This window comes from Fusarium fujikuroi, chromosome FFUJ_chr02 (genome assembly GCF_900079805.1).
Source record: "Fusarium fujikuroi IMI 58289 draft genome, chromosome FFUJ_chr02".
Lineage (NCBI taxonomy): Eukaryota > Fungi > Ascomycota > Sordariomycetes > Hypocreales > Nectriaceae > Fusarium > Fusarium fujikuroi.
This window is the reverse complement of record NC_036623.1, coordinates 22,399-36,332: the sequence shown is the minus strand read 5'-3', so window position 1 is coordinate 36,332 and position 13,934 is coordinate 22,399. Positions and strand designations below refer to the sequence as shown.

General features: G+C 45.8%; 5 protein-coding genes; 4 read left to right on the top strand and 1 right to left on the bottom strand.

The window, feature by feature from the left end:
- Positions 1-223: 223 nt before the first annotated feature.
- On the top strand, positions 224-2,699 carry FFUJ_05322 (related to flavin-containing monooxygenase; the record flags this gene model as incomplete). XM_023571287.1 has 10 exons in its annotated part: positions 224-917; positions 999-1,019; positions 1,084-1,187; positions 1,254-1,424; positions 1,493-1,589; positions 1,655-1,750; positions 1,815-1,853; positions 1,912-2,162; positions 2,215-2,443; positions 2,506-2,699. 10 exons carry the CDS (start codon positions 224-226, stop codon positions 2,697-2,699), a joined length of 1,896 nt encoding a protein of 631 aa, XP_023425619.1.
- A 1,414-nt stretch (positions 2,700-4,113) lies between these two features.
- Positions 4,114-6,815, top strand: FFUJ_05323 (uncharacterized protein; the record flags this gene model as incomplete). XM_023571286.1 has 4 exons in its annotated part: positions 4,114-4,430; positions 4,494-5,030; positions 5,120-5,210; positions 5,259-6,815. 4 exons carry the CDS (start codon positions 4,114-4,116, stop codon positions 6,813-6,815), a joined length of 2,502 nt encoding a protein of 833 aa, XP_023425618.1.
- Positions 6,816-7,903: 1,088 nt separating this feature from the next.
- On the top strand, positions 7,904-8,908 carry FFUJ_05324 (related to reductases; the record flags this gene model as incomplete). The annotated part of the gene is made up of 1 exon (XM_023571284.1): positions 7,904-8,908. The coding sequence occupies one exon, from the start codon at positions 7,904-7,906 to the stop codon at positions 8,906-8,908; it is 1,005 nt and encodes a 334-aa protein (XP_023425617.1).
- A 229-nt stretch (positions 8,909-9,137) lies between these two features.
- On the bottom strand, positions 9,138-9,518 carry FFUJ_05325 (uncharacterized protein; the record flags this gene model as incomplete). The annotated part of the gene is made up of 1 exon (XM_023571283.1): positions 9,138-9,518. The coding sequence occupies one exon, from the start codon at positions 9,516-9,518 to the stop codon at positions 9,138-9,140; it is 381 nt and encodes a 126-aa protein (XP_023425616.1).
- Positions 9,519-11,214: 1,696 nt separating this feature from the next.
- On the top strand, positions 11,215-13,934 carry FFUJ_05326 (uncharacterized protein; the record flags this gene model as incomplete). XM_023571282.1 has 4 exons in its annotated part: positions 11,215-11,422; positions 11,549-12,157; positions 12,397-13,308; positions 13,597-13,934. 4 exons carry the CDS (start codon positions 11,215-11,217, stop codon positions 13,932-13,934), a joined length of 2,067 nt encoding a protein of 688 aa, XP_023425615.1.

Genomic DNA, 13,934 nt, shown 5'->3' with positions numbered 1-13,934 from the left:
TTTCGGCAATAACATCGGTTACTTTTGACAAGCATATATGCTGCAGTGAACTTTTAATCATTGGTAAGCACGGCTTTGTAGCCGTGAAGGCCCGCTCTGCTTTTACGTTTGCGCGTCTTATGATATCTTAACTGACATGCATTGAAGTTTAAATATGTCAAATTACCCCATGGGGACTTTCATTCACAGCACCACCCAAAATCACCTTGACCAATCTCGCAAAATGCATTCAACAACTGAAGCCCCCAAGAAAAGCAATAACATCTTAGAGCTCCTCCCTGGGAGCCTTCCTAAGGCTAAGATACCTCCTAATGTTGACTTAGAAGCAGCTGTAAGTCAAGTACTTGAATTGTTTCCACGGCTGCAGAAGCATCACTTTACCCCAGATGCACTCTGGCGTGATACTTATGCGTTGACTGGTACTATCCGCACCTTCTACTTTGACAGCTCAGTAGCATCAACATGGGCATCTCTCAGCGACAGCCACGGGCTATTAGATGCAACTCTCGTGGCAGGTTCTGTCAAGGTGATAAAGCCTGAAGCCGGCGTAGAGTGGATTGATTGCAGTTTTACCTTCAAGACATTGACCCCAGCAACCGAGTGCTCTGGCATACTGTCTCTCGTCCCATCTGATGATGGTCAGTGGAGGATTTGGGTGCTGAGGACCTTCCTTGAGCAACTGAGTGGTCATGGCAATGTAGATAAGCTAGACCCTGCCAATGGCGGTGCTGAGAAGAATGGTAACTCCGGTACAATGGAGAACCATCATTATCATTTCGGGGCTGTGGTCATCGGCGGTGGACAAAGTGGTCTCAGTGTCGGTGGGAGACTAAAAGCCCTTGGAGTCTCATATGTTATCCTTGAGAAGAACGTGCAGGCCGGAGATGCCTGGAAGTTGAGATACGAATCAGCGCGGCGTAAGTTCTCCCCGAGTCCTATCATGCTGAAACTGCCCCCTTCTCTGTTGCTCGTTTAGCTTATCAATACCTACTTCTCAGTACACACTATTCGAGAGTATTGTAAGTTTCCAATCTCCGCGCTCAAGACAAGAAAGCCGGTGCAACTACTAATTCGAGATCACAGCCCACTTGCCTTTCGAACGAACCTTTGGACCCGAGTATGACGAGTACCTTAGCAAGGATGAGCTGGCTAAGGGCCACAAACAGTGGGCAGAGAAATACCGCATAGTAAGTCCGTCTTAAGAACAGAGCATCTGTGCACTCTGGGCTTAGCTGATTTATAAACTCACCCAGAATATCTGGCTCTCAACAACCGCGGTATCTGGCTCCTGGGATGAAGCAACCAGAGTCTATACACTGGATGTCGTCAAGAACGGGCAACCCCTTCAAATCACTACCCGACATGTCGTGTTCGCGACAGGCGCAAACTCGCAAACTCCCGCTTGGCCAAACATAGCGGACAAGGTAAGCGTCAAGGCCTAATGAGAAGACACATTCAGCTCGAGAAGATGACAGCTGACAATCTCGAACAGGAGGCTTTCAAGGGAATTCTGATGCACTCTGTCGATTACAAAGACGCGAAAGCCTGGACTGGAAAGTCTGGAATCGTAGTCGGTGCTGCAAACACAGGTAAGTGGATTCAACGGCGTGTCTTGATAGTTTTCTTGTCTCTCTCGTTCTACACATTCCCACAGTGAGCAATCTTCTAACTACTCAAATAGCACACGATGTTGCCGATGACATGTGGCAAGCAGGTATGCAAGTGACCATGGTTCAGAGGAGCCGTATTTGTAAGTTCCCATTGGCTTGAGAAGGATAAGTTCCTTTGATTCTTACTCTTTGGCTTTTCAACAGTTGTGCTTCCGGTCGAGTTCATCAAAGAGCGTTATAACTGTAAGTGGAGGCGACCTTTGGCTAGCAAATATGTGTTGACAGCTAACGTTCTATCAAGTGATGTATAACAGCAACATCCCTACAGAGACCAGCGACCGAGGCATGTTTAGCCTCCCCATATCAATTGCTCGTATACTCTCGTCAAAAGTATTCCACGCCATGGCCCGAGCACAGCCTGAAAGATACGAAGCTTTAGAACGGGCTGGTTTTAAGGTTGATCCGTTCGGGGACATCCAAGATGCTATTAATGTTCGCCTAGGTGGACACTACATTGATGTCGGAACATCGGCTAAAATTGGAAAAAATCTGGTATGACATGCATTGCTATACTGAAGTGAAACCTTTACTTAGTTTGTTATAGATTAAAGTCAAATCGGATGCCCATGCTGTAAGATATACAGAGAGCGGGCTTATATTTTCTGATGGAGTCGAAATTAAAGCCGATATTATAGTAATTGCAACTGGTTTTGTTGGCAACCTCCGCCAGCATGCTAAGATGATATTCGGCCCAGTAGTTGCCAGGAGAGCTGGAGACTGTTTCGGTTTGAACACTGAAGGGGAGGTTCTTGGAGCCTTTAAGCCCACAAAGCGTAAGTGTCTTTAATTTTCTCTTAGCTATGTCCCTCTACGGCATACGCTGACTTGATTATAGAGCCAGGAATGTGGTATATGGGTGGTGCTCTTGGACATGCGAGATACTTTTCTCACTATATTGCCTTGAGCATTAAAGCTGATGATATGGGTCAGCCCCTTCCTGTATATGAAGATGGTGTATTTAAACTAGATGGGTTAAATGCACGAGTGTTTGAGAATGGGGATAGAGGAAACAATGTAACACACCTGTAGAATGTATGCAGTATTGGACCTTCATTCTAAGCTGAAGCTCCCGGATTTTGGTAGCATTCCCCCTGACGTTTTTGATATGTAATGAAATGCCACAACATACTACACCTGGAATCCTTGTCTCCCCGATAGCAGCCTGGTAGATACTATTATAAATGTGACTCATTATTATTCACTTTTAGCATTAATGTGGTTTTGACTCTGCTCTGTTCTTTCCATAACTTTTAGTTCTCCTCAGAGCCGGACGGATTTAGACAACTAGAATCTTATTTAAGGGCTTTGTATAGGCATAGGCAGTATGTGGCAAAACCAGGATTCGTGGCAGGGCAACAACAGGTTGGAATACATAATTCAGTGCCTGTGAGGTCTTGGCAGTATTCAGTATTGTCCGCTTATAAAAAACTTCAGAAAGGACTTTCCGCCACTCCCTATTCTGTCTTGGATTGGGAAGCTAGGATATGTTCCTGGCTTGAGGGAACCTATAAATCCTTTACCTAAAGTTAGGCCAATAAGTGCTCTACATCCTGTCTTATTAATCGATCCTAATTAAGTTACGAAATAAAAAAGTATTAACAGCAATAATTAAACCCTGAGAACCATCGTGTATTATTTTGTCTTAAAGCTTTAAGTTTTACTCGAAGCGGCAATACTACTTTTGCCAGGATGTATTAAACAGCCTTCGGTAAACTGATTGTTTGGAACTGCTCTCAGAACTCCCAAACAGCGCATACCTTATCATTTCCCGAGTAGCCTACTGCAGTACTACACTTGAGGGTGATGATGGTCATGGTAATTAGTCGAGTAACTATGCTGTAGCCGAGGGTATATGCAAACCTTGTTGGGCGGTCGTGTACTTCACATGGGTACCCTATGACATCATTTGTTCATCTAAAGGAAAAGACAGGCCGGGGAAGAAGACAGTAGCTATATTGGAGATGACCCCATGGGGAGACAACAGGCTTGATTGCCGGAGCCAGATGCGGGGTCCCCATCCCGTACAACCCCCCGCAATATGACTTGTACTTGTCGGCATGGACTTTCCATGGAACGCTTGAAGTAGGCTAAAGTCGGGTTTCTCGTATGCAAAACTGATTATGCTCAGGAGATGATTGGCAGGGCAGGTGTTTTGAGGTCTCCGTATGCATTTTGTCGATAATCATCTAAGTCAACCAGAAGTGCTACCACATTTTGATGGAACTTGTGATCGCATTCATCTACATGACGATGATCATACACCAGGCCAGGCATGCCGGCGAGTCCGGAAGCCGGCATTCGGCTATTCATAGTCTTTGTGACTGAACATTAAACGTTAAAACTTAAGTGAAGGACTGCAACTCCTGACAGTCGTGTAGTGCATCAACAGTAAATCGAATCTATTTCCAACTCAACTGTCCAGCCATTCTCAATCTAACACATTATGGAAAAATCTCAGCGAACAGTCATTATTGCGGGCGGAGGCGTAACTGGCCTTGCCCTGGCAAATATGCTGGAAAGACTTGGTATAAACTATATCTTACTGGAATCTCGCAACGAAATTGCACCTCAGATTGGTGCAAGCATTGGCCTTCAAGCAAATGGACTTCGAATTCTGGATCAACTAGGCTGCGCAGAGGGTATTCTATCTCTCTTTGACGGTCCGCTAGTGGAAAATCCGCTTCAGGACAGATTTGTACGGTATCCCGATGGCTCCATAATCAGGCATTTCCGCAATATCCAAACACAACTAAAAAAGAGGTATGTCATTAGCCAATGAATTTCAAATGTATAGAAGTGATGATCTAATGCTTTTGTGTCTAGGCATGGCTATCCGACTATCTTCATCGATAGGCAAATGCTGTTACAGGTTTTGTATGAAAAACTCGAGTCAAAAGACTCTGTGTACACTGGAGAAGCTGTCAGATCTGTCGTGGAACTCGAAGACGGTATCAAAGTCATCACAGCCAAAGGAAAAGAGTTCAAGGGAGACATCCTGGTCGGTGCCGACGGCATCTTCGGCACCGTTCGACGTGAGATGTGGCGCATTGCAAATAAGGCATCACCGGGGTATTTTCCTGATAACGAGTGGTCACGTGTACCCTGTCACTATAAGTGTATATTCGGCATTTCGCGCCCCATCGAGCAATTGCCCAAGGGTGCCCACCCTATCTACAACGACAAATTCTCATATCTGCTCTTAAGCGGGCCAGGAGGAAAGTTCTATTGGTTCTTCTTTGTTAAACTGCCTGTCCCTCTATACGGCAATGATATCCCACGTTATACAAAGCTAGACGAGGAGCAACTGGTGGCAGAGCATGCATCTGATCCTATCACACCCGAGGTCACCTTCGGACAGCTGTATGATATGTTTTCATTTGAGTTCTCTGCCGTTGTGCCCTGGTGGCTGAAGTCTCTTTTATCCTCCTAACCTTGGTCACAGAAGCTAGAACCAACTCCACACTGACAGCACTTCACGAATGGGTGTTTGAAAAATGGCATTATAAGCGCATTATCACTATTGGTGATGCAGCTCATAAGGTGCTATGGCCTATCTAATATCCATCTCCCCATACTAACCTTGTCAAGTTTGAGCCTTTAACAGGTCATGGAGGCAACTCAGCCATTGAGACAGCAGCATCTCTTGTGAATCACCTAACGGGTGAGTATTCAAAATGGAGTGTTAAAAACATAGAATCCGCTTTTGCCGCCGTACAGAAAGAGCGTTTCGATCGAGTAAAGTGGCTCATCGATGATGCCCACCAGATTCAACAGATCCAAGCTATGGCAGATCCTCTCCTGGCTGTCATCGGCCCCCCAAGAGCTCGCCTTCTCAGCGAAATAACTTTTCTAGGCGGTAGTAAGCTCGTTGGTGCCATGAGAGTTAACGGTATTCCTCTGCCTCCACGTGAACACACAGTCCCATTCAACGACGAATTACCCGCAAAACCTCTATCTTGGTCCTGGCTACCCATAGCTGTTGGAGCCTTCAGTCAAGTTGCGCTACTTCAATTGGCGTCAGAGATGCTTGTGCCATTACAGAAACCGAACACGTTTGGTGGTGAGCCTTTGGCAAAGCATTATACAGGTATTGAAACTCTGCACAAGATTTTGGCTACATCCGTAGCTATTTTTGGAGTTTCCCTTGAATCAGGCACATCGACAAGGTTACAGCTGATCTCCTTTACGCCACTGTCGATGTCTACCATTCTTGACTGGACTCTTGAAAGCCATCGCGTTGGCTCAAATGGTCTGATCACTTCTTTGCAGGGCTCCACAGAAGAATTCACGTCAAGACATCAATCGATCACTAACACAGCGCAACATAGCTCATCGGTCTTTATCATCATCTTCCAAGTCGCGGCAGTAGGACGAATCGTGCCAATATATCACTTGATTTCAGCATGCGAGCATATCCTTTGGGGGTCTATAGACACAATTACCGACCGCTCGATCGATGGAGAAGTAGTCAAATCGTTTATTCCAGGTATAATCTTTGGATACATCATACCTACTGCACTGATGCTGGGACCTTTTGAAGACAAGACTGCCTGGCAGAAAGTGATTGCATTGTGGCAGGGTGTCCCTCTTTACGTCGTTCTTTTCACCACTGTTCTTTCCACCGCTCTACGTAAGCATAGAGTCAGAAATGCGTCAAACCCACCCGAGTCAGAGATCTCAAAAAAAAACCAAAATCCAGACAAGCGAGAATCGGACACGCACTCGTTGCTGAGATGTGTGTACATAGCGGGAACCGCAACTACAGCACTTATACATCTCTATGTACTTTGCCGCATCTCACGAACTTCAAACCTTAGACTCTCTGATGTTTTCGGTAGTATCGGAGCATCTGACATATCTCCATCTGAGCCAGCAGACAAGATCTGCACATTCTGGCAGCGAGATATGCTCTTGAATGCCGCTTCAGTTCTTGTCAACAGCGTCTATCGGATTCTGGATCTACGCTTTTTGGGCTATATTACAAACAAGGAAGCTTTAACAACTTCGGTGGCAGTTTTGATCTCGCAGCCGGTGTTTGGACCAGCTGCGGCTCATATTGGATTCCTTGGATGGAGAGAAGAGGTTTACATGAGAGTTCGAAGGCGAATTAGTGCTAATAGGGAGATAAACGTGTTGTACTTTTGAAATTTAATCATGGTATTCAAGGGTTCAAAGATACATTTATAGAGGGTAAAAGCAATGTACACCATAAGCATGCGGGTTAGCCGGGTACGTGGGTGAAGAAAGCTCTCAACTTTATCAGCGTGATGTTGAGTCCACTGTTATGATTTGGTCTTGATGAGACACAAAGTTAACAAGTGGTAACTCCCAGGAGATGACGCTATCCTCAAAAGTGAATAGATATGTGTAACGCGGGGAGTATTGTATTTAAGCGGTTATCTGATCTATATTATGCATGGTCCACTTCTTGGGAGGAGACACTATCAATTTTATCCATACACTATGGCTTGATCTCGAATGCGGCCGAAGCATGATCCGTCACAGCGTAATAGCGCTTGAGGCTTTGTCCTATTGGTATAGCATTTAAAGAGTACACTTCGGCAGACGCGTAGGCAGGGTGAAGCTTCCTCTACTGTTTGTTGCCCGAGGATACCACGGGACTGTGAACTATGTGAGCTGGCATTTTGATTCTCATTCAGATTCTCATTCGGTACCCCTATTGCCGGCCGAGAGTTGCATGAGCCAATTACCTGGTCAAGCTGCAAGCAGGCTATAGGTACGGATAAGACATGAGCCGACGGGGGTCAAGTGCCGCATGCTAACCCTAATAAGGATAAGTCCACATTGAGTCCGAGACAGGGGCGGGTGTGGCCAGACCGGAAAAGGCAGGAATGTCATCAACGCACGCGGGACCAGCGCCCATTTCCAACATTTTCACCTTATAGCCTGTACGATATCAGAGTTTCTCAGTGACGATATGGATTTAAGTAGCATTATCTTGAGTAGGCGAGGTCAAGACTTATCTCCGCTCTTATCTCCACCGATATGTAATGATTTGTAAGTCATTCTGTCTCGATTATCGTTTAGCCTTGTAGTGTAGTAACCATGGCTTGTCCCGGCAAATCACCAACATGTTGTTTCATCGACGCATGCCAGGATGCAAACTGCTATATATATTTCCTCGACACCAGCTTGGCTGTAGAATCATCCAACAGCATAACATTTCGTCTTCCACATCATACAAGCTAATTCTTCGCTCATCACCATTCACCATGTCTCCCTACCCTGATCTTTTTGCCAACCCGGAAGGGCCTGGTGATGGTCGCCCTACCGCCATGCAAATAATCAGTGACGAGGGCGTCGAGGGCAAGCTCAAGGGCCAGGTTTTCGTCATCACTGGTACCTCTTCAGGCCTCGGCATAGAAACGGCACGCACTATCGCCGCCACTGGCGCTACTCTATATTTAACGGCCCGGGATCTTAATAAGGCGAAATCTGCCCTTGAGGGCATCTTTGACCCTTCTCGCATGGAGCTCTTCCAAATGGATCAAGATTCCTTTGCCTCTGTTCGTAAAGCAGCAGCAGCTATCCTGCAGAAGACCTCCAAGATTCATTGTCTTATCAACAATGCTGGAATTATGGCTATCCCGGAGCTTCACTTTACTGCTGATGGCCATGAGCTTCAGTTTGGCACAAACCATCTCTCTCACTTCCTCTTCTTTATGATGCTCAAACCGGCTCTACTTAATGCTGCCTCTCCTGAACTGCCTTCTCGAGTTGTTTGCCTATCCTCCTCTGGCCACAACCTCCATGGCCTCAATGATAGCGATAACTACTCCTTCCAGCAAGGCGGATATGATCCTAGAGTTGCATATGCCCAGTCCAAGACAGCCAATATCTATATGGCGAATGAAATTGAGCGGCGGTATGGTACACAGCACCTACACGCATACAGTGTTCATCCAGGTCTCATCTCCACTGGTCTGAGCAGGCATATGCCCCCTAACTCGTTTTCCTCCATGGCTTTTGTTAAACCCATGATGAAAAGTCCTCCCCAAGGTGCCGCAACTACCGTTTGGGCGGCGGTGGGTCAGGAGGTGCTGAAGAACTACGGTGGCAAGTATCTCGTCGACTGCGATGTGGCTAAACCGGGAACTGGTGACGAGCATAAGTTTGTCGCAAATACTTATGCCGACTGGGCGTATGATACTGAGAAAGCGGAAAGACTCTGGAAGGACTCGCTTAAGATTGTTGGGTTGGAGGAGGAAGAGCAGTAGAGGATGAATGGCCACACTTTCACAGCAGATTCTACGAGGTCCTAGAATACAGCTAGTTACAGTGATTATTAATACCCAAGGTGAAGTCCTATCTCTCTAGTAGTTCGGTGTCCTTGCTGCGTAGTTCGCTTGAGTTACCGACTTTGAAATATCTAACCATTTAAGCTTACGCACACTGCCATTGGCCCATACGAAATACGGCATAAACGAAGGAGAACAGGCTGATCTTTCAAGGTGGCAACGCATTGGTGAACAAGTCAGCCATATACCAGTCCATCGCCCCTCCGTCTCCATCAATAAACCGATCTTCGATCTGGGTATGAAGAAATTGACCGACATTTTCTATCTCGATGGGCCAACTAGTGTCATGCAATTTGGCTTGATCTATGTCTAATGGGTTGGTTGTCTCGTCGTGACCCTGTTTCATTTGGAAACGATTACCAGTAACGGAGGAAACGGGCGTATCTCCTTGCTGCTTTTGCTGCTGCCCAGGCTGCTGTGGCGGGTTTGTCGAGTCAACACCCTCGTCTTCGACCTGTAGCGCGAAGGGATTTTTTGACGCTGAAGCCGAACCAAAGTCGCTTGTGGTTCTACAGGCTTTGTTTCTCATGAGCTTGTATAGATCACAGCCTCTGCTTCAAAAGGATGCTCGTCAGTGGCTTGCTGTGACTGCTAGTCAGGCGCAGACAAGAGGCCTACATCGAGCATCGCGTGAGGAGAAGCATAAAACTCAGCAACTATGAAAGCATGTGTGGTGGTGGTCTATATATATACGTCAGAGGCAGTGCATGGTCGCCTTAGGTCTTCCTAATCAGGTTCGAGATAAAGATTACGATGTGTAAGCTCTGGATAAAAACAAATTCCAATATACTTTTAACTTTTCGTTATCATCCTCCCAAGCGGCAGATTATATTATGTATATAATCGGATTGGTTAAGGTATCGCGAGTGCTTAGTCGAATAAGGCAACGGGAATTTTTACCTTCTCGCCCAACGAAATAAGCAGCGGCCTCAGTTTTCTCGCCAGCATGCTCCATCTTGCCAACAGCCGCCTCCATATTCTTTTTTACCGTCCGGGAGGTGGGAATCCTGGCGTCCCAGTCAGCGACACTGATGGAAAAGTTGCAATACAGGCTATGACGTGGAACTCTACTATAACCAAGGATATAATCATTTAGAATTTCATGTACCATACCCAGGTCCATGTCATCACCAATGTTTTCAGCACGTTATATATTCACGTGCTTCACCCCAAAAGCTTTAAGGCGGGCGGCGTTTTGTAGCCAGATATCGTGCTGGATTATTTACAAAAGTGCAAAGGCAATGATACAAAACTACCAGAGAGGTAGGATTCCAGCCAAAAGATCACTTGCTGTAACTAAGTATGCTTGGTGACAAACCCGCTCTTAGCAAGGTTAATTCGTAGTCACAGTGAAGAAAATTTCGTGCCTAGCCAGGGCTGGGGATTTGACTTTTTCCTTATCTAATATACTCAAGCCGATGCACCACCGCATCAACTGGCGACTCCATCAAAGTGTATTTAATTTCTGCTTTTATTTTTTATTCCTATTGTTTACATACATTCTTTTCTAAACCTATGCTCAAGTTTAGGTATCTTTACCTTTTTATGCTTGTTCTTATAGATGTTGTCTCCGAGAACTCTGTAAAAGGCGGTCTCTCTCTTGATGATTGTCTTAAGGTTTGTCCGATTATGTTAGAGTTAAGTGATTGAGTTGTAACTTGATGACAATGGCTCGATTAATCAGGTATACTTGAAGTGACGCTAGGGACGGGCCGCGATCTAATGCTTCCTGGTCATTCTCTAAATCTTGCCGTCATAATGACGGCATGTTATTATGTTTAACCAACCGCTAAACTCCCTATAATATGTCTGAAACTACAGACGCGCTATATGTTCGATAAATCCTTCACACAATGCATGTTAGCAATCGAATTAATCGATGATTGACGGTATGCCAAGTTGTCTCAATGTTCTTAGGCTTACTTTGGCTCGCGTCGCATTATTATGATCGCTTGCACTAAAAACATAATTGGCGGAGTCCTGCTAGGAACAATTGGTTGCAAGTCCCATGCTACTCTATAAGCATAGAGCCTGTTATCTATAAGATCTCACTTTAGAAGGCCAAGCTGAACTTACCCTGCCCGATTACTTCCTTCCCAATTCTCCCACAATCTACGCTCCAGAGCGAAGAGATATCTGTTATATCAGCAAAGATCCCGCCCGAGAGTTATTTATGTCAATTAGTTGTTCCTCTTAGTATATACTTTAGTAACTTACACTGAAATATGGGGAAATTTCGTCATTGGTTAAGAAGCCGATCAGCGACTCCTATCCAGCAACGGGAATCAGAGAGCGAACCCGCAAATCTCGATCTTGCAACATCGGCTGGGCAATCTGGCTCTCTCGAACAGCCTTCGATGTTTCTATTTCCAGACGGTGTAGAGGTCTTAGTCAACCCCCCGGGTGCCGATGTCGATATCTGTTTTGTTTATGGTTTGACAGGCGATCGCACTAGCACTTAGATGGCGCGAGGGCAACTTGCACCTTGGCCGAAGACGCTCCTTCCATCCGAACTACCCAAAGCCTGTATACTCACGTATGGGTACGATGCGTATATAGTGTCGAAATCGGTAGCGTCTTCCAATAGACTTATCGACCATGCCATAAATCTTCTTACCGATCTTACAAACGACCGACGCTATCGCAACGCCTCGGGCCGTCCTCTCATCTTTGTCGTCTATAGCCTAGGTGGTCTTATTTGTAAGGAAGCTATACTGCTATCGCGCAATAATCCAAATCGCTCTTGCCAAGACTTCTTTATACACATTAAGGGCGTTGTCTTTATAGGCATGCCCCATAAGGGCTTGTGGATAGCTGACTGGTCGGGAATACCTGCCAGAGCTCTGGGCGTAGTTAAGTCTACCAACCGATCACTTCTTGAGGTATTAGAGACAAACAATCAATATCTTGAGTCGATCTATGTCAGATTTCTATCTATGATGCGAGAGCAATGTGAGGCGGGAAGGCAGCTTGAGGTCGTCTGTTTCTTTGAGGAACTACCTCTATCTACAGTGGGCAAAGTTGTGTTAAAGGAATTAGCCACATTTGAGGGCTATGATCTAATTACTATCCATGCTAATCATGCAGACATGGTTAAGTTTGGGTCTACGGAAGAGACTGGCTTTAAAAGGGTTGTCGGAGAACTTACAGCGTGGAAATCGGATCTCGGTAAGAGTAGCGGGTGAGCTTATTCACGTATTACTGTCGCTGAAGTTGCACTTCTAGGTTTAACTACCATTCAACCGAAGACTAACGCTTTGACTGGTAATTGTTCTATAAGGCGAAAGCATTTAACGACTAGTTAGTGTAACCAGACCGTTCATCATTCTGCCACCACCTTCTGACTTACGCATAAAAAGAGCCTAGGATGCATTATCTTCCATTTTCGAGAAACAGGAATTTCATAGGACGAGGGGGAGTCATCACTAAGCTTCAGAAGCTTCTATTTGCTTATCCTGGTGGCCAACAAGCCGCTCTCGTTGGCTTGGGTGGTGTAGGCAAGACGCAAATCGCCCTTCAGCTTGCGCATCTTGCCAAGAATAACAACCAAAGTCACCAGCAGTACTCCATCATCTGGATGCCCGCACTGAGCATGGCAAGCTTTAAGCAGGCCTATACTAGAATAATTAAAGTATTTAACATCAAGCATGCCGACAATAAGGACCCAAAAGAAATTTTTAAGAACTTTCTCAACTCAAAAGGGGCAGGAAGGTGGTTTCTTATCATTGATAATGCCGACGACATGAAGACCTTATATAGAACGGCCCAGAAGCCAGGAGGAATCGCAGATTATATTCCAGATTGCGAGCAAGGTTATATTCTATTCACGACACGGTCTCGTAACGTGGCCGTCACCGTCGCACAGACCAATATTCTTGAGCTACCTGAGATGGACAAAAAGGATGCTAGAACCCTCCTGCAGAAGTCCGTAATGCAGAAAGATGAAATACAGGATACAGACTTGGCCGACAGACTGTTACGCGAGCTCGCCTATCTACCGCTAGCAATCAGGCAGGCATCAGCATATATAGCAATTAACAGAATTTCAATCAAAGAGTATATACAACTACTTCAGAAAACTGCCCAGGATATGGTGGAATTGCTCAGTATTGGATATCGTGACGGCACCCACTACAATATTGCTCAAGGCGCGGTTATTACGACTTGGATTGTGTCCTTCAAACAAATCCGTGCTCTACATGAGGAAGCTGCGATACTACTTTCGTTCGCTTCTTGCCTCGAACCGAAAGCGATACCCCGAACCTTACTACCCCGTTTGGGCACTGAACAAAGCATAACACGCGCCATTGGCACAATTTGTAGGTATAGCTTTTTAAGTCAACGGGAAGATGGCGACATGTTCAATATGCATAGCCTCGTATACCTGGCCACACGGAGATAGAACAAAGATAAGGGTCGTAAGGAAGAAATACAACAGTTGGCATTGGCACATATTACTAAGGTATTTCCAACCGATAACTAGGAGAATCGTGAGGTGTGGCGACAGCATCTGCCGCATGCGCTCCGGGTCCTCGCAAGTATGGGTAGTGACGGGAGCGAAGATGCATGTAAGCTGGGATACTGGGTTGGCCGATGTCTGCATGTAGACGGAAAGGCAAAACATGCAGTGGTCATACTAGGACATGTGGTTGCAGTTGAAGAGACGACGTTGGTAGAGAATCATCCTGATCGACTGGCATCACAGCATGCACTGGCAGGAGTATATGAAGCAAACGGTCAGATTGCGGAAGCAGTGAAGCTGCTTGAGCATGTAGTTGCAGTTGAAGAGACGACATTGGCAGAGAATCATCCTGATCGACTGGCATCACAGCATGAACTCGCAGGAGTATATAAAGCAAACGGTCGGATTGCGGAAGCAGTAAAGCTGCTTGAGTATGTGGTTACAGTTGAAGAGACGATGTGGGAAGAGAATCATCCTCATTGA